The sequence below is a fragment of the Heliangelus exortis genome, chromosome 3 (assembly GCF_036169615.1).
Source record: "Heliangelus exortis chromosome 3, bHelExo1.hap1, whole genome shotgun sequence".
In the NCBI taxonomy this organism is placed as follows: domain Eukaryota; kingdom Metazoa; phylum Chordata; class Aves; order Apodiformes; family Trochilidae; genus Heliangelus; species Heliangelus exortis.
The window spans coordinates 50,944,408-50,969,579 of record NC_092424.1 but is presented as its reverse complement, the minus strand read 5'-3'; the positions used below and the strand labels follow the sequence as shown (position 1 = coordinate 50,969,579).

Genomic DNA, 25,172 nt, shown 5'->3' with positions numbered 1-25,172 from the left:
GCTAAGAAGAAGCCTTATTTAAAAAAATAGTGACATATTTATTTAATATTTTTCATATCTGCTGAAATACTGATCTAGGGCATACATAACCATTTCATTTCACAGAAAGAGGTGTCACATGTCCATCAAAATTCTACTACACCGTAAAAGCCAAAAAGCAATTTGGTATTTAAAATAATGCACAATGGGGACCACATTTTGGCAAAGACTTCTGTATTTTCCATTATAGAGGACAGATATTTAATCCATTATTCTTGTGGAAGGAGTTTTCTCATTTCATGAAATATTCGATTTATCTTCTTTCTATTACTCCTAGCCTGCCTCTGCATCTGGTTTGTATCTGCCAATGTGTATTTTAGGTTTTACTATTGTATTATTATAAATATATTGCATACAAAGTCAAAATTAAGGGTGATTGTGTTGTTGTGAAGTATATTTTGTGTACATCTGGAAATAAATTTCAGAGAGGAATTTAGTGATTTTGTTTCACATAGATTCCACTGAACTAAAGATTACTGTCAAACATTTAAACTTGCATAAATTCAATCTGGACAGTATATAAAACATGAGCCCCAGGGTTTTCTTTAAGTGACAGGTAGGACTGACTACCACCCATTATTCAGGTTTCAAGGTACTTCCTGTGATAAAGCTACCTTTAAAACTTGTTAAAAATATATGCAATTGCAGTTCTATGGGCTATAATGTCCCATGCCAAGTGACTGTGGTAGGTTCAAGCTTTTAAATTTGATTTTGCTTTATGAGAACAACCAAACTTCTTATGAAATGCCAAAATGATTGAACTGTTCTTGGATTAAGAGTATTTGGAAAGCACATATGTTGTTTTCCCTACGTCCAGTTGCCTCGATATCTTTCCTTTCTGAACTATAAAGCTTTACTTCCTCTCTGACTCTCAGATGGATGAAAATTCAGGAGGAGAATGGCTTAACATCCAGCCTCTTACCACATCTTAAGATTTGGTCAAGGTATAGACCTTAGGAAAATAAAAATTACAGTTCACAGATATTCATTAATGAATGCTTGCCCTTGCCCAATCCTTCTCATAAAGCTTTATCTGCAATGTGTGGTGTGCTTACAGCTTAGGGTACAACAACTGTACTTCTTTATCAAAGAAAACTTAGTAAGAAAATCCACTACTAATTTCCTTTTTTTTTTTTTGACATTGCTTAAATCCCAACACCATGGCATCTGACTTCTTGACTAATATTAAGTCTGCAGAAATGAACAATTGTTCCTGTTTTCAAAAGAGAAACCAACACACACAAGGATCAAACGCAAAAGTAGTCATCAGTTTTAGATGCTCAACCTGAGACAATATAAAATATTTCTCCTGGGTCAAAGTTCTTGATGGTGTTTCACTCTTTTCATAGATTTCAGCTGTTCAGCTCCTGGGTATCAAGCCGGATTGAGGAATGTGCAACTCTCCATGTACTGTAAGAATCAGTCTGTACGGATACAGCATCACATGGAAGTTTTGTGAAGAACACAAAGATAGAATTTAACTCTCTGAAAAGTCACTTTTCTGCCTTAACCAGGAAATAATCTTTCTATCCTTCCCATAGTTCTTAATCTCATATTCTCAGAGTCTAACACACTGCAACACAGGAGGTAGGAGTTTCTGCACTTCACAATCATGATACACATCCAAATCCTGACTGTCTGATAAGAAGAAGAGAAGCCACAGAAGAAAAAGAACTCAGCAGCATAGCTGCAGTTGCTCACAATACATATTCTTGATGCTGTGATGTACTTTCTTTTCTGGGCATTCTTTTGCTCTATAACATAGAATGCTGCTTTAAAAAAAAAACTACAGAAACACATTCAGTACAAGAGACACTGTCAAATGATTGAGGCACCAAGCATAGGAAATTTGTTTAAAAAAAGGCAAAAAAAAAAAAAATTAGTAACAGACCTTTTGCTGAACACTACTTCCATTTAAGAGGCAGAGTGGCAAAATTTCAAAGTTCTTTGTGCGGTGTTCATAATTTCAGACCTAACATTTTATTTCCACAGAGCAACTGTAGATGAACAACTGCTTTTATTCACTAGAGCTATTTAGCATTAAGTGATTAAAGACAGGCTAAATATTTTGCAATATTAATACATATAAGTACGTTCATACAAAAGTAGCATAAGGATTAAAATTACATATTTCAAATGTAGTTTTAACTCTGACACTGAATTATTTAAAGTTTTTGCATATGTATTAAAAGGTATCTCATTCCCCAACCCCCTCTGTTTGGCAAAGAAAAGGTTATACTACTGAAAATTAAAAGCAAAACTTCAACAGCTATCATAATACATGCAGTTCTTCATGTCTCCCACATAATTGGAAGTATCTGATTTGCTTTGAATTCTAATGACTCTATTTAGAAATTTTGGTACCTTTATCTTAAGTTCAGTCTTTAATTCAGGCAAGCTAGATATTATGTTTTCATTTCTTTATTGAACTGGAATACATTAAGGATCTGAAGGTATTCCTGTCTCATGAATTTGCTATCTTTGCTGGCAAGGCAGGATGCTGGTTCCTTTGCTCATTCTAAAAAAGAAGTAAGTTTGTGCAGTAGGCCACATAAAAGTGACATACAGGAAAAGCCACACATAGCCTTTGTGATATGGGCAGTCAATGAGAGCAGGGTGGCATGAAACCACGGCTCCAAGATGTATCACAGGTGCTGTAAGGATATATTTAGTTGACAGAAAAGCATAAAAGCAAAGCATTATACTGATTGAATTTAGGGTGTGCTGTCAGTCTGCAATATATGAACTTAATTTGGCAATGAGGCTCCAGAATTTAAGCAATGTAATGTTACAGTAAACTACTGCCAACTACAGGGACCCTACTCCGGGCATACAATTGGATTGCAAAAGTTAACTGGTAGCTTCTGGCTACAGCAGAACCTGCCATACACAAACATATGTGAGCTTCCAACCACTGTGTACTCACTGACAGCCTGGCTGTAAGGGCTAGGATTTGCTATAAAGGAAGAACATACTGACTTCTTCCAAAAGCCAAAATAGGGAATGACGAAACAGCAAGTAACTAATGAAGGTAAGGAAGAAAAAGGCTTAACAATATGAAGAGGTAACCCTGTCCCTAGCAGTATCAGCACCCTATGAATTAAGAATATCACGTTTCCATTCGGATTTAGTGGTATAAGCATTCATATGGTAGCTATCATTGTGACATTTGAGGACACTTTCCAAGTACAGTAGCAAATGTTACCAGCGCTCTCAAATAGAAGCCTCTGCTCTAACTTTCTCCAGCACCAAACTTGTAGTCTTAAGAATTGCAAAAAAACCATCCAAGTAGGTTATGAAGACCAGATACTTCCTGCACCAGATGTTACCAGAGAGTTGGAAAAATGTGTTCTACATCTTGTTCTTATTGTGAGCAAGTTTTGGCCCAGAAGATGGTCTTTTTTCGATATCTGACTGTGCTGTTCAAAGCAAAACCCTTGGCATACACCTGCCTTTCTAATGTTTCAATAGGCAAAACAAACACATCAGAGGTTATTCACAGGTCTACAGCACTGAACATACCAAATCCTCTGCTGTTACAGGTTCTCCTTTCTTGTCATTAGCCACCACCATTTTCCCTAGCCTCTCCTTCATATCTTGCAGGCTGGTAGTAAGTGCCAGTATGGCCATAATTTCACTTGCAACAGCGATATCAAACTGAGCCTGTAAAACACAAATGAGAATTAGGAAAAAAAAAAGTCAGGTCAAATACTCAGGGAATTGTCCAGCATAGGCTCAGGAAAGACAGATTTCACACTGCAGTTCAAACAAGTTCTAAATTGTAACTCATGGCTTTTGAGATTACTCAGACCACAGTAACTTCAAACACTTTGTTTATATTCCCTCATTAATGCTCTCTGTTACACTTAATTTACTTGGGAACCAGTCTTGTAGAGTGCTGAGCCCCTTGGCTCACATTATCCTTAGCAGAAGCTCTCTGAAGGACCAAGAATTTTTTTATGCGGCAAAAAAGAAAATCACCAGATGTGTTCGAAACTTTGTTGGCATGAGCACAGCATTGTGGTTTTGTTGGGTTTTTTTTGTTTTTTTTTTTCTGTAACACTGTCCAAAAGTTTTTTATTCTTGTTTCAAAAACATTCTTGTTACATTTGATCACTCTTTTTCTAAATCAGCTCAAACTTTAGAGTCTGCTGTTAGGTTTGTGCTTGACCTATGGTAATGTAAAAACGTAAAATATATAATTGCCTCTTTTTCTTTAAAATGAATAAATATGCATGTTCAAAAAAAAAAAAAACAACAAAAAACCAAAACCCAAAACAGCAACAACATGTGGCATCAGTTCTATTGCTCCGGTAGGAAAGCAACAGCATAGTACTTCAAGACAACACAAGCTGTGGCCTTTACTTTTCTTTAGGAGCTTGCAGTATACATTAGTAGTATTTGTACTATTTTACTATTAATAAAACGCAGGCCACATGCTGTCCAAACATGAACAGAGAAGAAAGGCAAAGTCACTATTGTACTCTGTGATTGGAATGCAGTCTTAGGAGTGAACAAGGAGTTCAGCTTCTTTAGTAATCTCTCCATCTCTAGCAATTATAGTCTATACAAAAACTTGGTCATTGACATCCTATCGCTATCTATGTTAAAAAAAGCCTCCAGGACTTTCTCTGTGTTAGATCTGTACCAGATGTATCCCATACTGACTGACATCAGAGGCTTGCAGGTACTGTCTTGACAGCTACAATCCAGAGCTACCCTATTCAGGCTGACCTATACATTCCTGCACATTTGTCCAAACTTCTGAAGATAACCAAGCACTCTTCTGCATTGGGCACAGAGGGATATACACCACAGAAACCAAACAAACAGAAAAAAACTGTTCTTGAGATTTCCAGCATAGGGATTCAAATGAAATGCTGCATTTACAACACAGATATAGGTGGGTATATATATAAATCTTGTAGAGAATAGCTGGGTACACAACGAACACCATTAGCGTTGCGATGACACGGATGCTATTATGTTTTCCGAAGTTAAGAATGTCCCTGGTATGTCATTGCAGCATATGTAGGACAGGAAATAAGCCTGAAAAATCTATGCCCAACTTGTATACTGGAATATTGCCTACCTTTATCAGGTTATCACCAGACCAAAAAATAAATTAGTATCATTGTTGCTATGTAACTCAACGGGACAGGAAAAGCAATCCCAGATAGATTCTCAAAGAGTGACACAATATTTAATTGAAAAAACGGGCATGAAAGACTGTGGTAGCAGGTGCTATTTTAACTCTAATAACCTTTATATACCTATGAAGTGCTGACAGAAGCCTTAGCTGTAAAATCACAGTCCTCTATTGATGAAAGGATCCACCCACATGGATTCAATTGCAGGATCAAGGGCATCAGTCACATAATACTCTTTAGAAACCACAGCATCCCTGTTCATTAAAATGGAGACTTTTCTGCCTGCTGTGTTCTGCCATTTTACACAGGTGTCACTGATTTTAAAAGTGCTAGAACATCACTCCAAATATTTATAAAACACATCTGTTAACTATGAAGTCCTGTTTTCTCTGGATTAGCTTTGAAATGAGTTTTCCTAACTGTTCTCTGTTTCTCGAGTCACCAAGTCCATGTTAAAATGTTAGTGGATACGCCATTATTTCCAACACATAAACATTGAATACATCAAAGGTCATTTTAGCCAAAACAGTAGAGAAGCAACATTTGACAGCCATATGTCAACAAGTAGTCCATAATAAAACAACCCATATTTGACTCAGCAGCATAATTATTGTAAAATGCTGCACAAAAAGGCTGGCAGAACCTGGCTCAAAGCTAATAATCACACTGAGTCATCAAAACAAATCTGAACACTGGAAAACATTTCAAGTGTTGATGGCACCTGTACTAAGTACAACATCTTGTAACTTCAGCCCCTTATCAGAAATTACGAAGTAATAGCGAGTTTTCTCTAAGTTTTAGACAGAAAAGTATCTGCTGTGTGTGTTCAAAACCAAATCAAGCAAGCATTTCTAATGGAACACATCCCTGATCATGGCAGTGGGGTTGGAACTAGGTCATCGCTAAGGTCCCTTCCAACCCCAACCATTCTATGATTTCTCTCTAACGTTCTCTCCAATTTGACTGTTTTACCTGCTGAACTGAGAAAAAACATTAACACTATTTTTTGTGTATTTAGGCACAAAGCCTAGAAGATACCTGAAATTACAAGCTAAAATTAATGACAGTATTTCCAAAATGAATGACAGTCTTGTCTCTATCAAAATAGCCACTTCACTTCAAAACACTTAGAACCTCATGAATTTCATGTTCTAGTGTGTTAGATTACAGCATCTCAAAGGAATTAGGAGCAACTCCACATCATTACAATGAGATTGCTCCACCTGGCATTGCTGTTCCACACTCCATTGTTTCAGAAATGGATTTATCCATACAACACCAAGAACTCTTGTTCAAACAGTGCTGGAAAAGTCTGGCTTCCAGTTTATCAGTAAATTCTTTAATCAACTTCCAGAAGCTTTCATACAGTAATGTAGGTTAGGTTTTTATACTACTGCAAATATACACATGCTCATTTTCTGAACTATCCTTTCAATCCCACGTATGAATGTTAGGCACATGCTCAAAGTTCTGACAATTTAGATCACAAAGCTGAGATGCATGATAAGAAAATGAAAACTTTGAATAAAAAGCTAATGTTCATTTTCAGTCCTTGTCAACAAGCCCAATACCATGACTCACCACTCCCCGTAATTTTTTAACATTAAATTCCGCTTAAATTACATAGCTAATACATAAATTATTTTATGAACTTTAAAAAAAGTAAGAAAAATCACACAAATTAACCTTATGAGGGCACAAGGGCATCTTTTATAATAATAATAGGATGACAATGTTAAATCCCTAACATGCAATTTTTTCAAGTGCTTTCAACACTTTGTGCAGTATTCATTGGTTTCTGTTTCTGCAATTTCAGAAAAATGCAATCATATTCTCTATAAGAATACAGTACAACAGCAACAGATGTTACCATTATGTTTCAAAGAAGCATTCTGAAAGAACTGCAAAAACATCTCTCAGCCTCTAAAACAAAGTCTATCCAGAGTGAGATATATTAACTGCCTTTACATACCTGACGAACAAATCCTTTCTCTGTATTTGCCTGCCCGACTGTTATTTTACGCAGGAATCTGTCATTTGTATCCACCACTGAAATAAGGAAACAGCAAAAGCAAACCATGTTAACAAGGCCTCAGAGAGATGGATGTTTTTCAAGACATACCTGCTGTGACACATAGAAGATTCATCCACTTGACTGGTGTAACCAGACAACCATGCTCCTGAATGCTAGCATTAGCACTGACTTGGTTTCTCTCTTTTACTTGATAACATTAGATGAAAGGCTGAAATACCTCAAATAGAGTATCTCTGAACAATATCTGAAGCTAAAGGATTCTTAATATTCTAACATACAAATTAATATTTTACCCAAATAAGAAAAATCTCTTAGTAGATACAATGCACTTCAGACCTCAAATAATTTGCTGCATCATTGACTTATTAAGAATTGATCTTAAAAATGCATGATGTAGGTTAAACTTGGTCTGTTTCTATTTTAAAGGGTGATTATGCTGTCAGATGGGTTCTTCCAGACAAGTCACTTTCTTGCACATCACAGTAACTAACTCCACATTCAGCTTCACAGCATTCAAGTGAAATTTTTTCTTCAACTGCCAAGACCAACCATCTGCTGCTGTTCAACACAACTTTGATTTCAGACAATTGGATTTCTAAACTGGAAACACTTTTGGTACTGCAATCTTGTGCCCAAACCTGTGGACTTGCTAACTTCATAAACCATCATTGCAAGCCAAGTTCTCCAGTTCTGCACTGACAACATTCAACTTCAAATGTGCCTTTGTAGGAACCAAAAGGAAGGACTAAGAATAAATGAAGAGATTTCTCATCTGCTGAGAATTCATCAGGATCTTAGAAGAAACACTAGGAAGATGTTGCTGTTTCTTAGGAAATGAGACTGAACTCGAAGACCTCTCCTTGGCAATCCCTACAGACTGCAAAATTAAGCTCCCTCTAAAATGTTTCAATTTGCACCAACCTTAAAAGAAACAGTGGGAGGTACACTTGAACAGCCCAGCCCGTAGCTTGGAAATCAAGTCAGTCTTCTGCTAGATACAGAACTGAGTCCTGTTCATTTAGAGACAGAGAACCAAGGAATCTTCAAATAAGTTGTCTGTATTGGACATAACTAAGATCACCTCCTCTTACTTTTCCTGCTGCTTTTGGAGATGAAGAAATCAGTCAGTATGGAAAAGGATGACATAATCATCCAAGAGGGACTTGGAATCTCAGTCCTACACAACCCCACTTCAGGGATGCAAGCGAGCTGGGAGAAAAGCAGGATTTCAAGCCACTTCCCCCTCTTGAGCGTTTCTCATGGGACTGTTGTAAATACCATACATGCCTTCTTCCCACTACATGATACTTATGCCCCTAATTTCCTCAGGAATTCCATTTAAGGGATGGTGTAAGACAGATTTGGCTAACTCAGTTTGGTTTCTATTTATATAAAGTCGTGCCCTAAAATACTATGGTACTGGCAGAAATTGCAGAACAGAACCCAGTACATGGAAGCAGTAGCCCTGTACCAAGCTGTGGTACCATATGCCACTGTGAAGCCATACGGCAAGCTGATATCTCAAGCAGAAACCCAGCCCTTCTCCACTTAGGAATTTCAGTCTCACAGGCAAGCTTAAGCAGACCTAAATGTCTTCCCTGCCTTCCCAGGCACTGCTGAGACAAGGAAGGTGCCTTCCCAGCAGTCTGGAGAGCCAGTGGCCTGCTTTTTACATGGTTCTTTCTAGTGAAACCACGTAGCCTGAACAACCTTACCATGAAGCTATAACTACCCTTGTGACTCCTTCTGGGCACTGGGATACAGTGGCTTTCTCCCCATGGTCAGAATTTGTTCTCCAGGTAGATTCCAATAGATGCACTTAGAAGTAGTGAAATAAGAAATAAGTGCTTTTGCCACAAAACCTTTTCCTTTTACAATTTTTTCCTCGTCCTTACCGAAAGAAAATGTTTCAGGAAAGCTTAAGTTCAATCAAATGTTAGGTTTAACATGTCTGCTTCCTTAAGCCCTGGGGATCTGAACAGGATCTGAATACAAGGGGAAGCAGGCAGAAGCTTTTCTTGTTCTCAGTATGTTGTACCTGCTCAAGTTAGTATAAGATGACAATGTACTTTAAGCTTGTGACACTTGAAAAGAAACAGGTCCTGGCTGAAATTTATTTTTTAGACTTGATAGCTTTCTCTTCTGCTCTACAAATTCCCTGGTATATTGCAAGCTTCACTGACATATGGTTTGCAGAAACAGTCTCAAATAAAACATTTTCCAAGTTATCTAAAAAATTCCTAAAACCAATTTTTTTTCCTTAATGCTTACGATATGTACATAATCTGGAATTGTGTGGAATACAAGTTTCACTAACATTGTTTGAGATAAATTAAATAACTCACTTGAGGTTAACAGCTGTTGAGAAATGTTGCCTCCTCCCAAGCCCATGATGAGTCACATTACACTAAATATTTATATTACTTCTTCATCTCAATACAGATCTCCTCTAGACATACTGTGTGACTAATAAAAAACATCTTATGCCACATCCCCCAGTACTATCTTGACAAAAATATCACAAACCTGAGACGACATCCACACAAAGGGCTCAGTAAAGCAAGACTCCACTTCTCAACAGATTCACCTTATTTTTCTGGGCATCACAATGCATTCCATTTAGCAATTATTTTGAACTAATAACCAAATCTGGTGTTTGAGAGCTTAAGAAGAAGATACAGTCCAATGGAATTTAGCCCAAACTTTATACAGTTTATTTACTTGACAAATAAAAAGAGAAATACAGAATTTGAGATAAACAGTGAAATTTAACCCAGCACTAGAATGCAGAAGGGAGTTGTCTAAGGGTGTGAGAATGGATATTGGTTTGCTTGGCAGAGTTCAAACAATATCACATCTTTCACCTCTTTTTAACAAAGCAAACAGCTTAGTATACTTTAAAAATAGGAAGAACACAGAATCCCTAAGGCTAATTCAGTATCTGAGCTACCCAGGTTGCTGAACTGGGGCGGATGAGGCACCAAAATCAAGTGAAGTACAAATAAATTCAAACCATTATTATCTAATGAGAGAGAGAGACAGGGTGCATTAAAATTGTCAGAGCAACTTATCTTTCAGAATATCAGCAGTCTCATAAGTTATTCAAGTGATTTGACCAAGTTTCGAGCAACACTACACCCAAATTTGTTACATGCCCACACCCCCTGCTTGCAAATGGGTTGTTTTTACAATCAGAGAGCAGAAACTGCTCTGATTCTGGTAAAATTAAACTAATTAAATGTTAAAATTAAATCCAAGCTGAAGCAAGGATTTCTGATGACATACCTCTTTGCCATGTTATGGTAGATGGGTCAATATCAAGGCGAACAAATTTGCTGATCTCCTCTTCTGTTAAAGCCCCAGGATCGGTCTTGTTGATTCCCAGCCTCTACATACAAAGAAATGTTTCAAAAGGTAACTAAAACACGGGCAAATGGAGAGGTAGAAATGAAAAAGAAAGGATAAATCCTCATAGAACATGAAACTAACAATCTCTTTCTTATACAGAAGGAACTCAATGTAAACCAAAAAGAAAATTCAACATGATTAATTACTGATAAAAATACAATTATCTGCTTGTGGAAATCTTTGAAAGACCCATGTGTTGTTTTGTGTGAACTTCTGCTTTAAGAGCCCATCATTCATAAACTCAGTCATTTAAAATGAATGAGCCAGTGGCTTCCTGGTTACTGAAGACTCACTATCTTAGCAGCACCAAACCTTTTTACCCCTTTTTTTTTTAATTTTTTTTTAAAAATTTTTTAAGTGAATCTACATAAAAATGGATCAGGAAAGTGTGTTTAAGAAGTATAGTCTTATATTTTTTTAAAAACCTTAATTTTTTCTAACATCAGAAAGCATTTCTCAGTGAATTAACCAATATGCTTACACTTAAGGGCTAAAAATAAAGTAAATCTAAAAACCTAAAAATAACCAATTTCAAAGAAATACCACAGTTACTTCCTGTTTGAACCAACAGTTATTTCTAGAAAGCTGGGGACATAATTTTGAGAGTATTAGAATTATTTTCACTATGCTCCTTTTTGTGTTTCTCTGCCTGTGAGGAGATATTTTCAAATCCAGATGCAAGTACTGGGGCATTTCCCACTATACTCAGAAATGCAAAAAGATGTTGAAAACACAGCTTGTAGTTTTTGACACAGAGGGTTGACAGAAAACTCTCCAGTCATTTTTATAATTTTCAGCTGCTGCAAGGAGGGCTGGAAAGTGAGACTGCAAAGAAAACAGCCTATCCCTCCCAGGGTCTCGACATCATTTATACTGGATCAAAGTAGCAAGAAAAAAGATGACTGATCTGCATGCAGATGGGAGGGAGTAAGGACAGAGAGCTGAGATGGAAAAGGAGACAAAGAAAGACTGGGATAAAATGGTTTAAAGAAAGGAGGCAAGGTAGGGAGGTCTTAGGCTAGAATTACTGGGAAAAAGAGAAAAAAGCTGAGGAACAGGGGAATGATGAAGGTAGCTCCTGAGGTTTAGACAAGGAGTTTGGAAAAAAAATAAAAATGGTATGGAATCTTCTGTAGCTACAAATTCAAACCATACATCTTTTTACATTTGATTTTTTTACGGCACAAGAAATCATTATACAAAAAGTAATTCACAGCAAAATAATGCAATACAAATTCAATATAATAAATCAGTAAACTTTTTTTACTCAGTCACAGCTTATGTGAAGAGAGAGAAATCCATTTCAGTTGCAGAAGTACTTGTTAGGTCATGAATAACCAAAACAATTCCCTTCTTCCCTTACCTGTTACCTTACAGACAGTGTAAACAAGGACAAAATCAATATACCTCAAAATTGTTACAGAAAAGACTGAGATATACTCTGCCACAGAGGGAAGGAGCCATCATTCACATCTTAGTTTATTGTCATTCAAATGAGCAGCACCAAGGCTTAAAATCTTAGGAGAAACTTTTTTTCTTCTCTCCAAGCAGAAGCTGATGTTACCTCCATCCTCCTTTCCTCCCCACAATTCCAAACATGCACTTAGCAGCTACCCACTGACATCTGGAGACTCCAGAATAACACCGGTCAGGACTCAAATGACTACAACAAACATGGAACTGGAAGCAGAAGACTGAAGTTGGCCTTCATGCTCATATTCAAGGGGCTCATATTCTCCTTCCCCAACGCTGGTGGACTATGTTGCTCTAGCCATTAATTAGAATGTCATCCTCAAATCCAGATAGGTTATTTATACATGAATTGTAAAGGAAGCTCATGTGGAAGCATTCAGAAAGCAAGATAGGATGCAAAAATATGCTATGCATACAAATACAGTTCATCCTCAAAAGGAAGAACACTGTCAAATAGACATCAGTAAAACCCCAGAAGTATTTGGTATAATATACTTTCAACACCATAAAATACTGCAAAATGAAAGAATGTGAGCTTTCAAACATGACTTTACCCTAACAGGAATCATATTTTTAAAACTCTAATGTCAGTATTTCATTAGGAAAGACTCAGCATTTAAAAACATTACTGATTTATTTCAGGATAAAAGAACAGTAAAAACTTTGGTTATGAAAATGATATGAGATTTAAATCTTTTTATTTCAAGGAGGATGCTTTTAGAAAAAAGTCTGGACTTCATAAATTCATGAGGGAGGTTTATACAAACTCAGTCCCATACATCAAATAATTTTAAACAAGTTGTTTAAAAGAGTATGTTTTGAGAAGAGAGAGTATGTTTTTATGTAACTGAGGAGAGACTACATTAACAACTTACTCTCAGACGGGAAAGCTGAATAGCTGAAAATCCTCTCAAGCCATTAACTACTGGAACCAGTCTACTATACAAAGCCTAGGAAAAACACATGAAAAGTTAATGAAAGAAAATGTTACAACTGGGAACTAGTTAAATAAAAATCTAATATTTTCTTTTATTTAGATTAATTTCAGTAAGAATCTCCCAACCACCTAAGCTGTGGACTTCTGGTTATCCTTCAAAAACAATTCTGAGAAGGTGGCGGATATTTGAGCAGTGCCTATGATTTAACAGTCTAAATCCAATTACCAAAATTACTGTGTCACTATGTTTCACTAAAAAAACCTAATTATGGTGAAAATTAGAAGTTAATCAACTCATTTGGTTTGAAATGTATTTTATTGAAAAACTGAAAAGAAAAAAAATGCCATGTGGAAATTAGAAAATAATTCTCACCTTATCAGACTGAGTGTTTTCATGCAAGATCCTAGCATCAATAGCAGCAGCCAACAAATTATTCGCAGCAGTTATAGCATGAATGTCTCCAGTCAAATGAAGATTGAACTAGAAGGTGGAAACGATTTTTTAAAAAATAAGAAACCATTTAACTCAAATTATTGATCTCAGATTAGTGGAAACAATTACTGCTGTCTCCTTGAAGTTGTGGCTCTGATTAGTTATTTATCAGTGTAGATGAAATATATCATGCTGAAAATACACCAAGTTATATGAAGGACTTGGTTTCACCTGATTACACAGTAAACTAACATAGCTTAGTGAAACATAGCCACATACATCTTTATTTATCTTTATTATCCCAGAATGAAAAGCCCATGGCTACTTTTCCACATCATCAGTACAAATCAGTTTATCATTGATATTTACTATTTGACCTGAACCAGACATGCAGAAAGAACTGGGTTTGTTCAGCCTTGAGAAAAGAAGGCTTAGGGAAGACCTTATTGCCATGTTCCAGTACTGAATGGGTAGCTACCCAGAAGATGGAGATTTCTTTTTTACAAGGAGTCACATGTAAAAGACAGGAGGTAACAGGTGCAAATTATGCCTAGGGAGATCCCTACTGGACATGGGAAGAAAATTTTTCACTGTGAAACTAGTCAGACATTGGAATAATCTTCCACCCAGGGAAGTGCTGGGGAACCCAACACTGCACATTTCTAAGACTCAGCTTGACAAACTGCTGTGCCAACTCATCTAAACCTTGTCCTACCTAGAAAGGTTGTACCAGATGATCCTTGAGATCCCTTCCAACCTGGCACTCTATGATTCTATGATTTCTGCTGAGTCCCCCTGTAGCCCACTGTGCCTCTTGGCTCTGGTGGTGTGTGTCAGCTTTCTGCTAACCCATAGCTGATCACGTGTACGTTTTGCTGATATGGAGTCTGTGCAACTAAGTTTTGTGGAAAAAAATGAAATCAGCAATTAAGATTAGAACTTGCGCTAAGTAAGTACCATATTTTTTATATATTTCTGATGGAAGGATGTGGAAGGTCAGTTTTAGTTGCACTGCAGCACTGACTGCAAAGGGGCTCCCACAGCACCTGACAGCATCGCTTGACTGTGATCATACAGGATCACAGAGAGGCAGGATCAAAACTATAACTAAGTGCCACATCAGGGCTCTGCTTGGGCCAGCTGTTCCCTTTCAAGGTGGTGCTTCACTGGTTCAGACTTCAGACTTGTCTGAAGTGAAACCACCACGCATTTCCAAACAAACACTGTGAATATATGTGTGAGCATACCCATGCTACCCTTATGTGCCTCTTTACCCAGAAGACTTGCTTGTGTTTCATGCTCTGTAAAGCAACACAAAACTCTGCTGTCAGCTACAGTGTGCTGAAGCCCCTGGGCGCGTGGCTAGAGCCTGCTGACAGTCCCTGCCTGGCTCCTCCGGGGCTCCCCCATGGCCCAGGACCCCACATCATCTCCTGAGCCATCAGACCCTGTCCCAGCAATGCTGCAATAGGGTTGATCTTCAGCTCCCAAAAGGTCTGCCAGGCCATGGCCTTGCAGAGCCATCCCCAGGGAGGTGCCCAGGGCTGGGGCTGCCTCAGTGCCCCCTGGCTGCCTGCTCCTTGCTGGGGTTGGAACAGGCAGGGCCAGCAGGGCCATCCCCACGGATGCAGCTGCTCAGCAGCCAGCACTTGTGAAAAGCAATTTTTCATGACGGACATCTGTGTTTCATCACTGGTTTTGAGCTAAATCATCCTCCTTTTACCAGCCTAGCCAAAGTGGTGGTATTCATCCCTCCACAATATTCTGGGGCTGTGTGCCACAGGAGGATCAGCCTTGCTAAAAGCCAGGGCACCTGAATGGAAGCTGCAATGTTGCAAACCTATGCAGTGTCTGCAAAACCTCTTTGCACACCCATCCCGCAGCCCCTCCACGTCACACAGCAGGCACGTGGCCTCGGCAAGGGTCACTTCCACCACTGCCACCAACCAAGTGTTACATTGGCCACCTCGGCCTGCCCACCACATCCCAGAAAGACAGGGACTTGCTGCCTCCTCCACTGTCTCACCTCCTCCATGGGAATCACTTGAGCGTATCCACCGCCGGCTGCTCCACCTACACAGGAAAGTATACAATCACATATGACTCACATTAATTTTAGAAAAAAATAATTAACTACCCTTAAAACACACAAAGTGAAACATACAGTGCTGATGACACTTTTTTTTCAGCATTAGATTCCTATTAGGGGATCAATGATGCACCCAAATGATCAAGACTTCCTTAAACGTTGCAGTAAAAAGGGAATTCTTGAACTGAAATTCTACACATGATGGCTGGCCCAGACTATCCCTAGATACAAAAGGTATCTGGCCCTCTGCTCCTGCCCAGATTTATGACACAGTCATGCACATGCAGTTGTCGGATGGAAAGGACATAGCAGTCATGAGCAAGCACTGCTTCTGAACAAAAACTTCAGACCCTTGCCTGAGCACTCCTTCCCCACTGTCTCCTAGGGCACAGGCAATGAAGTCTGATGTAGCTTACACACAAGTTGAGTGGAAGGAGTAAAGCACTCACATGCACCAGTCTTGGCTGAGAAGCACCAAGCACCAGCAGCTTTTCCACTGAAATCAAACTTAAACTTCAGCAAAGCAAAGTAGAGCAGATGGGGAGTGCTTGCCACCAGTCTCAGCTGAGAAATGGCAAAAAAAAAGATTGCATTACTTCCTATCAGCAATGAAGACAGGTTTGAACTCTGGCTGACTCTTACCTGGCCCTCAGGTTCTTAAAAGGTTTGTAGGCAAAAAGGCAGCAGACCACAATTAGGAGGGACAACTCAGAAGAACAGAAAGAAGAGATTGAGACCTTGCCAAAAGTATGATGCAGACAGAGCTGAACCATATGCATAACTGCCAACTTCCTTAGCTTGGATATCTCAAATCAGTATGGGTGGACTCCTTCTCATGGAAGAATTAAACAGTAACAATTAAAGACATCTTTAGAGAGTCTTCAAGCAGAGGAAGGGCTGGAAGGGTATATACTCACACAAAAGCCCTCCTGCCTAAATTATCCCTGTGGCTTTCATTATTTTTGGGTTTTATTTACGTTATCAATACATGTTAAGTACATGACCATAGATACGCATGGGATGACGTGTGCAAGAAACCTTTATCTTTTAGGTAGAGTTATCAAAAAAATACAATTTGCTACCACTCAGGCAATCCACTGAGTTAGTGAAGTGAGTAAAGAACTACAAAAAGCCAAACCAAACCAAACAAAAAAGAAAACAAACAAAAAAGGCAAAAAGAGCACAATATTTCCTTTTATTCTGTAAGAGGTCATAAAGTCTGCAAATATTATGTACCTTTAACTCCAAAAGTAGGTCCTTGGGAAGGTTGCCTCAGACAAGCAAAGGAATTAATGTTAAGGTGTGCAGTAAGCGCCTGAACGAGACCAACTGTGACTGTGCTTTTCCCCTCTCCTAGGGGTGTAGGAGTTATTCTAGGAAAACAAGAAAAAAGATTAATCAAATTCTTTGCTGAAATTAGCCTGGCTAAGGACATTAGAACTTACAGCTTTTCATTTCAATGAAGAATATTTGTATAGCAAATCTCAGTAAGATTACTTTATCTCCACAAAAATACTACCATAATGTTAGCCCCTAGCTCAAGCTGGAATGCTAACATACATGTGTCTTCTATTTAAGAAATTTACTATGATAGCAGAAAAGGAGAAGACTGTTCTGGAGTCAGAGACTCTAACCTCTACTCGAAGACTCTGTTCTTGTCCCTTCAATGAAGGAACAATGACAGCTGACTTTGCAAGTAGAAAACTTTATCAGTCTTCTGTGAATGAGAGACTTCTCAGTTTAAGTGATGCTCTCCAGCATATTTCTCTATATTTCTCTACGATCTGTATTAAAAGCGGGGAGTGTTGTTGGGCTTCTCCTTTTTCCTTTTTTTTTTTTTTTTCTTCCCCTTGCTTGAAGTATGAACACCTCACATCTCCAAAATTCATTCAAGTGATTCATTTCCCCTTCTTACTGGCAAAAGAAGGAAGGAAGGAAGCCCCAGTCTTTTTCTGCTCATACTCAACTCACACAGCTCCTACTTTTTGGCAATGTAACCACTGTAACCACTCATATCTTTGCTGCCTTCACTATCTGCAGAGAAGTAAGTACCTTAGTGAAGCTGATGTTAAGAACTCATATTCGTTGCCAAGGAAATGCAAGTATTCACATGCATTTGAGTCAAAAAACAACCTTTATCCTGTGACCTCTTCAAAACTTCATCTAGAGCATCTAGCTCTAATTAGAAGTACTTCCTTTCCCAACTAGTAATTTTCCCAAGGTATTCCTATCCTCAGATCACAACTCAAACAGCATAAAAACATTAGTAAAATTGTCAAATGCAAGGAGATGTGTAGAAGGACTTCCCACAAACCCCCAAAACTCAGTGCACACAACAGCTGCAGTGCTAACAGCACAATTTGTATTTGCAGTACTTCCTGTTGGTGGTGGTTACTTCTTTTTTGGAACATCAGACATAAAAAATTTCACACTGGAGAGAATTGAGAGACACTGTCACTACGTTGTTCACTCAAATGCAGCTCAAAACATGGTAAAAGGCTGACCTGGCATGCGGTGCCACAGGGACTCTTTACAGCTCTTATGAAATGAGCAAAATCAAAGATGCAGCCTACTATTCAGTGAAGGAAAGGAAATCAGAATTGGCAATTGTACAATCAGAAGGGATGTTGGTAGTTGCATGAAGAACAGTATCTACCTGTTGCAGGAGATACAATCAAGTGTCGCATGACTAAAATGCTCTGGTGACCTGGCTAGCCTATTCCAAAATGACTATGCAAAATTAGCCAGAAAGCACTTGGAATTTTCTATGAAAAAGACCTTTTTCCAGTGAACAGCAAGAGAAACACACCACTGATCATCACTGATCATTGATCAGACTGAGGAGTACAGACTCTGGATGTGCTGAATCTCCAGTGCATGGATATTCTGCATGAACCACATCCCTACTAAGAATATGGGACTCTGGGAAAACCAGCCTCCACCAAAGTGGGTATGAAAATGAAGCAGAGGAGGCTTATTTTCACCAGTGTGCCCATGCAAGAACACAATGGCTTGCAGCAGTAAATGAACATGTCTTTACAGACAGGACCCTGACTTCATTAAACTTGCTTGGCCTTACCAGCCTACACTTTCAGTGTGTTCCTCAGACTGATTTGTTCATTTTAATCTGCTTTTCCCCTTCTGAGAAGCCCTGAGATCCTTGGTTTTCCTGGAACTACAGTTATTCAGATGAGTATCTAAAGGCTCAATATGTCTAAAGGTAACTATGGTAGAGGATGCAAACCAGTACCTGGACTTCCACAAAAAGTCTACAGCACTTGGGTGGAATGCCCCAACAAAGCTCATCCACTGAAGCAGGTAGAATAGGTCAAAACCAGGATGCTGACTTATCAGTCTCTTTCTACCTAAAAATATTAGCAAAACATGAGGACTCTGCCAATCACTCTATTCAGTGAAGCCAGCCTAGTATGAACAATTCCTTGTCCTATCCTCAACTTCTCATCTTACACGAAACATCCTGGCAGGACACTTTTGTTTCTCAGAGGCTCACTAGCAGCCTGGAGACTACAGGATAAAACTGAAGAGCTAAGCAATTATTTATTAGTTTAAATAATTACCAGAACCTCAGTTTTAAACATTAGTTTAAAAAAAAAAAAAAGGACCTGAAATTAAAAAAAATATCTATTCCAATAATTTCCTTAGAAAAATTATTTTAAATATCTCCTCTTTTCTACCTGGTTTGCTTTGATCAGTTTTTATAAACAAAATAATCCACTTAAACTGCTTTGTAGATAGGAAGATGTTTTTGCTGGCTACACTACTGAGCCTACTCTCTTGCAACTTAGTCACTCGCATGAGTATAAAATTACAACTGCCAATGGCTAACTTTAGCTAAATTGTGCAATGCTGTGCTTTGACCTTATGCAAATCTAAGAAAAAAAATCTTCTTTGAAATACAGTTACTTTTTATGAACTTCATGAGGCTTCTACACCGATTTGCATCATTCTTCAAATGTCTTTAATATGTTTTCAATCTAAACACAGAAACCCCCCAACAATTTTCGTCCTTAAGACTTCTTACTTTGCCACCTACCAAGTAGTCACCAGCTCCTTGGCAAAATAAATTTTCCATAACATTGGAAAGCCTTCTCTATGTATATCAAAAAGAAGATAAGAATATGCAGACTTTTTGTTTGTTTGTGAAACATTGTATTAGCTTACAGTGGAGCTGTTTCTGTGGGAAAGCTACATGAGGTCTCCCAAAGAGAAAATAAACAAACAGTGAGATGATACACTGCACCAGCTGTGACCTCCTCACAGTTACCCTGGGCTGAGACTCCAACAAGAGCTTTACTGGATATGTGACAATTCTCCTCTTTCAAATTTCCTATCTTCAAGTCATCAGAGTCAGCAGTTTCAAAGATCTTAATGAGTTCACCATTCCTGTGATCCACATGTAAACCTGCAAAACCTAGCTAAGGAAGGCAATCAAGTAATCAAGTACCCATAAATGATCACCTCATCTACATACATCTCCCATCTGAGATGCCAAGTGCCAGAAATTCATTTCTGACAAACGAAATGTTGCAACTCCTGTCACTTTGTGGAGCTGAGATTATGACAACAATGCAGCAGCATCCTCAAAATGGAACTGGAGCTTCCAGATACAAATGCACAGTGATGACTGTGAAGCTAAAATGACTGAACAAAGCCTGGACAGAGACAACTACAAATTCTCAAAAGCTGATGAAGACTCATCCAAGACATTCCCAATCAGGAGCTGTACAATGACATGATGAATACATGGAAAACTGTCTCAGCCATGACTTTGCTTTTAGTCTGTCTGGTGTTTCAGTACAACAGCACAGTGGTATTTCTTCAACTTACTCTTCCCTGTATACTTCCTTTTTTTTGTTTTGTTTTGGGGTTTTTTTGTTTGTTTTGTTTTAAGCACCTTGAAGCCTAAGAAATACAGTTAACAGAAATACAACCCAATATGCACAGTACTGTACAATTAGAAGTAAAATGCATTTCCAAATCTGAAAATTCTGTCCTGAAGATGTTTACCCTTGTACAACTTGTATGAGCATTAAGTTAGTATTTATTTCTCCCCATTTCTTACACTGTTAATTCTAGGTGAAAAGTACTGATTTCTCATTTTCCAGTGTTCAAAATCCAATAAACTTCTTACTATAAGCAGCACTATATTTCATATTTTTTCTACAACCTGTTACTCCCAGCTTGCATTTTTGAAGTGAACAAGTGCTCAGAATTAACTGGTAAAAGCCACAGCACTGGAGCATTTAAAAACAAAATGTTGGAACACACACGGAGTTGAACAAATTTTAGGTGTAGTTTCATATTGTGTTTATGAAGACACTATGTATGTACTTGAATGAATGATTAAGTTACCGTGGGCACCAAACTTAGCTACTCGGTCACGGACAAGCATTGTTCATTTGCATGCTCAGTCTGCAGTGAATGGGGAGCAGTTTGAGTTAACACATCCTGCAACGTCGTTTTTTTTCTAGTGCCCTAAAGGCCTCTGTAGAGGCAGTTGATACCCAGGAGCTAATAACTCCATGAAAATTTGTGCCTCTGATGCCAAGGTGTCTTTAATGCAAGCACTATAATAAATCTCACATAAACAAAACAAAACAGTAAGAATGAAAGTGAACAGAATGTTCTACATGGAAGAAAATTAAAGAGCTATTAAGAAATTACATCTTCACCCTATTTTGGGGTGACAGGATCTGTAAATTGAACTGCAATTTTTCAGCATACAAAGTATGCTGAGTATGTATGAGGCATTCAGACATATGTGTGTGCATTGAGAAAGAGCAAATAAGCTTTCCAGTTAGTAGCAACGTCTAAAAATGTCATAAATACAGCTATCCTTAGAGATAAAAAGGTCTGTCAGGTTGCATTTTGCTATTCAGAAGAACAATTTTGGGCTCTAGCATAGCAGGAACAAACTAGAAAAGCATTTGCAGAAAATATTTATAATTCCTAGTCATCATGAAATATTTAAACCCAGTTGTGGAACTACAGGCATAAATGTCACTGGCTGGATCATGGATGGATGCTGGAGATTTTGCAGCACGTTGAATACACAAGACACACTTTTCATTCTCTTCACATATGAGAAGTTCACATCATACATAATTCATGTTTCCATCAGACCAAATGCCCTGAAGTATAAGCATATATATCATCCATGTTTCCTCTGAAGCACTGAAAACTTATTCTAAAGACCTATACTGCATCATTCTAAAAGAATTTCTAAACAACTTTGGTTATTGTGAACAAACATAATGATTCAAATGGCAGGTTTTGGTTGACCTTGCCTTGGCAGGAAGCCAATGAAGAAGATAACCCAAGATATTCTTTTACTGTCCAATATCCACACTGGAGTGATACTCAGTTTACATCATAGTGAACACTTCCCCACCAGATGTAGATCCCTACTTAAAATCTTTGTCTGCTACAGTCCATTCAGCAAATCGGAACAGCTGAGAACACATAAACACAAGTTACATATTTATATTTTCCATTTAAAATATTTCAAAGTTAAACTTTGAGGTCTCAAGGAAGAGAATTTTCCCACTATTGCAGCCACCCTGCCCAGGCAGTCCCAGCACAACAGATGTGGATTTGTCCTCACTCCACAATACGCAGTGACTTCAGAGTTACAAATAGCCACATATTGCATAATCAAATTGCTCAGGTACCAGCCATTGGACTTGTGAAACACGGTTTGGTCTTTATACACATTATATAAATTTAAGAAGATACTTTTCTATTTGTTGCCAGCCTTTCACCTTGCTAGTCAAAACTTCCTCATTTCTTTCACTTCTTCCTGAGCCAACAAAACAGCATCCACACAAATGCTTTTGATACCTTCCTTGAAGACAACTGTGAGACAAAGCAGTGTGAAGCAACATAAGCTCTAGTACATACAGTCTCACACAACTAAAACCCACCTGAATGGGGCTTTCCCTCATGTTTTCTACCACCTCCAGGTATTTAATGATTTCTGTGACTGTTCTATTCAGCTTTGTAACTTGCCTGCCACGGCTTTGTAACAGCATCAGGTCTACCAGTCTACATCAGCACCATCTCAGAAATCCAGGTTGTTTCCTAAAAAAAGGTACTAAAGCATTTACAAAACACTTCTCTGTAAAACTGCTAGATCAAGGCAGTTAGAAAAAGACTTCTCCTTCTGGATCAGACCAAAGGCATATTTTAAACCTGACTGGTTTTACTTACAGGGAAGCAGCCACACAAATTAATTGAAAATATAAGGAACATGTTGCAATTTAAATATTAATGAAAAACTTCATGTTTGTTCACAATTAGAGGTTTTCACTTAGCAAACCAGGTAGATGAAAAGAAGTTGCATCACTGAGTGCAGAAAAAGCCTGTAAGCCCTTCAGAAGAGAGGAACATAATTCCTGCTGAGCATAGCATCTGCTATAATCGTGGGAACAGAGAGCAGGATAAGCCTGCCTGGAGCCATGTCTACATTTCAGAGAAAAAAACATGTCTTTTTTAACTTCGTAATCTGTTCTGCAATAAAAGAAGTATTTATTGTTAATATCAACAGATTAGCAAGCAGCTTCTGTTAAAGTTTGTTTATAAACAGCCACTATACACACAGATTTAAATATTCAAGTCAAACATTTAAAAATCTGATACAACAGTAAGAAAAAATAACATTTAAGAAACTTAGAACAAATGACCATTTGTAAAATATACTTCAATTCAGTAAGAACCATTTGAAAGAAAAGTTGTGTCACTTAAAAAAAATTTAAAAAAATGGCTCACTGTCAGAAAAGAACAACATAAAGCTGAAGACATTGGGTGTTCTTATTTGTGCAGTGTATTAGAAAGATGTAAGCTGCATGTTTATATTAGTTTGACTGGAAAGGGTGGACATTAATGTCATTACTGTGCATTCTTACCCAGCAACTAGAACATAGTTTCCATCTGGTTGATTCTTTAACCTTTCCAGCAGGGACAAACGTACTTTGGCTTTGGTTTGGCCATAGATCTCAATTTCATCTGTAAGCAATCCTATCTCCTTGGCAAGTACATCAACAGCTTTTGGACTCTGTGCTCGGGAAATCTCAATATCACTGGAAAAGAAAACAAATAGGAGCCAGGAGATTTCTCTCAGCTTAGGTGGTCGACAACAAAGCACAAAACAACAGCAAATACTCCAACAATTGGGTTATTGTAATCACTTTTTCAATCCTCTCTCACATTTTACTAACCTAACCTAAATATTAGCTAACACCTAATATAACATTGAAAATCATGTGCAGTGTTCATTAATTGTCACAATTTCAGAGTTCTCTCTTTTAATCAGATTCCAAATATTACATAATGCTTTCCTATCAAACTAGAGACATGTCTGCTGCATGCTCAGCCATGTCCCACCAGAATGGATGTTTCTGTTTTTGTTTTTCTTCTCCTCCCTCTCAATATATTTCAGCACTTACACTTTACTAAAACCCACGTACATTCCTTGGGCAGCAGTCACATAAAACACATTACTTAAACGTGATGCTTGTGCTTGTAGCACCTTTCATCAGAGGGCACTGCCAAGCAGGCTAAACCTCGCTACTCCCCACGAGGGCACCAAGGGAAACAAGGAATTTGAAGATAACTCGGGCACTCTAAAAACACAGCTACATGGAAAATGGCCCCACAGGTTAATGCACAGGGCTCAGGCCAGGGGGAGCCTATGAACTATTTCAGCAAGGACCACAAGCGGCAGCTGTGGCACGAGAACAAGCACATAGCAAGCACACATGGAAGAATGAATTACCCGAGGGGAGGTGGCTGTATGCTGGCAGACACTGCTGTATCTGCAGCTCCTGACCTAGACCACCTGGGGTCTTTGCACTTCATACTCCTTCCTGGATTTTTCATTTGTGAGTTTGACTAAGTTGCCCCTTATGTCCAGGGAAGAGTTTGGCAGCTCTAAGATCCCACAGCAGTAACGTTCAGGAACTGGCACATAAAATGTGAGGACTTGTCCCCTTTGGCTTTGAATTGCTCACAACACCACAAATCCAACTGAAAGAAAATTACCATGTGATTAATTACTTTCAACCTATCGAGGCTAAATTCCTCCCTGCAGTTTCAGTTGATTACAATATTTTTAAGATAGAACCTGGCAATGGCATCAAAGTGAATGTCCTGAACTTTCAAACAGTCTGCAGGACCTCAAATATCCACAGATGAGCAGAGAACTAATGCCAGATTTCAGCTCTGCATGTGGACTTCAGCTGTTCTGCATCCACCAGCAAATGACCAGTTTGTGCCAACTCAATTGCTTGCAATTATTTGAGGATATCCTAAACTGGGACCATCACTCAATTCTAATTCTCAGGTATTCCACTTTTGCACCCTGCAGCAGCTAAGTGAAACCCAGAAATCACCCCACCAGGCACTGACATAATCAAGTACTACAGAGCAACAAGCTATTCAAACACTGCACTCAGTAGTTGGGTTGCAGAACATTTCATTGCATAAAGTAACCTGGAATCTGCTTACTTTCAGGGACATCCTTAGCTATCCTTTTTCATGGAGGGATATACCTTTGGCTTTCTTATGCATTACTTCAAACACAATTAGCC

At 38.4% G+C, this 25,172-nt stretch overlaps 1 protein-coding gene across 1 annotated transcript in view; it reads right to left on the bottom strand.

Annotated features, from left to right (window-relative positions):
* The window catches only part of MTHFD1L (methylenetetrahydrofolate dehydrogenase (NADP+ dependent) 1 like), a 150,054-nt gene that overhangs the window by 98,859 nt on the left and 26,023 nt on the right, over positions 1 to 25,172 (bottom strand). The window contains exons 10-17 of the mRNA XM_071740561.1: positions 23,490 to 23,663; positions 16,801 to 16,937; positions 15,502 to 15,548; positions 13,416 to 13,523; positions 12,981 to 13,055; positions 10,510 to 10,612; positions 7,162 to 7,238; positions 3,562 to 3,702 (exon numbers count right to left, since the gene is read on the bottom strand). Coding sequence (XP_071596662.1) covers positions 3,562 to 3,702; positions 7,162 to 7,238; positions 10,510 to 10,612; positions 12,981 to 13,055; positions 13,416 to 13,523; positions 15,502 to 15,548; positions 16,801 to 16,937; positions 23,490 to 23,663 — 862 coding nt within the window. The remainder of the gene's footprint in view (positions 1 to 3,561; positions 3,703 to 7,161; positions 7,239 to 10,509; positions 10,613 to 12,980; positions 13,056 to 13,415; positions 13,524 to 15,501; positions 15,549 to 16,800; positions 16,938 to 23,489; positions 23,664 to 25,172) is intronic.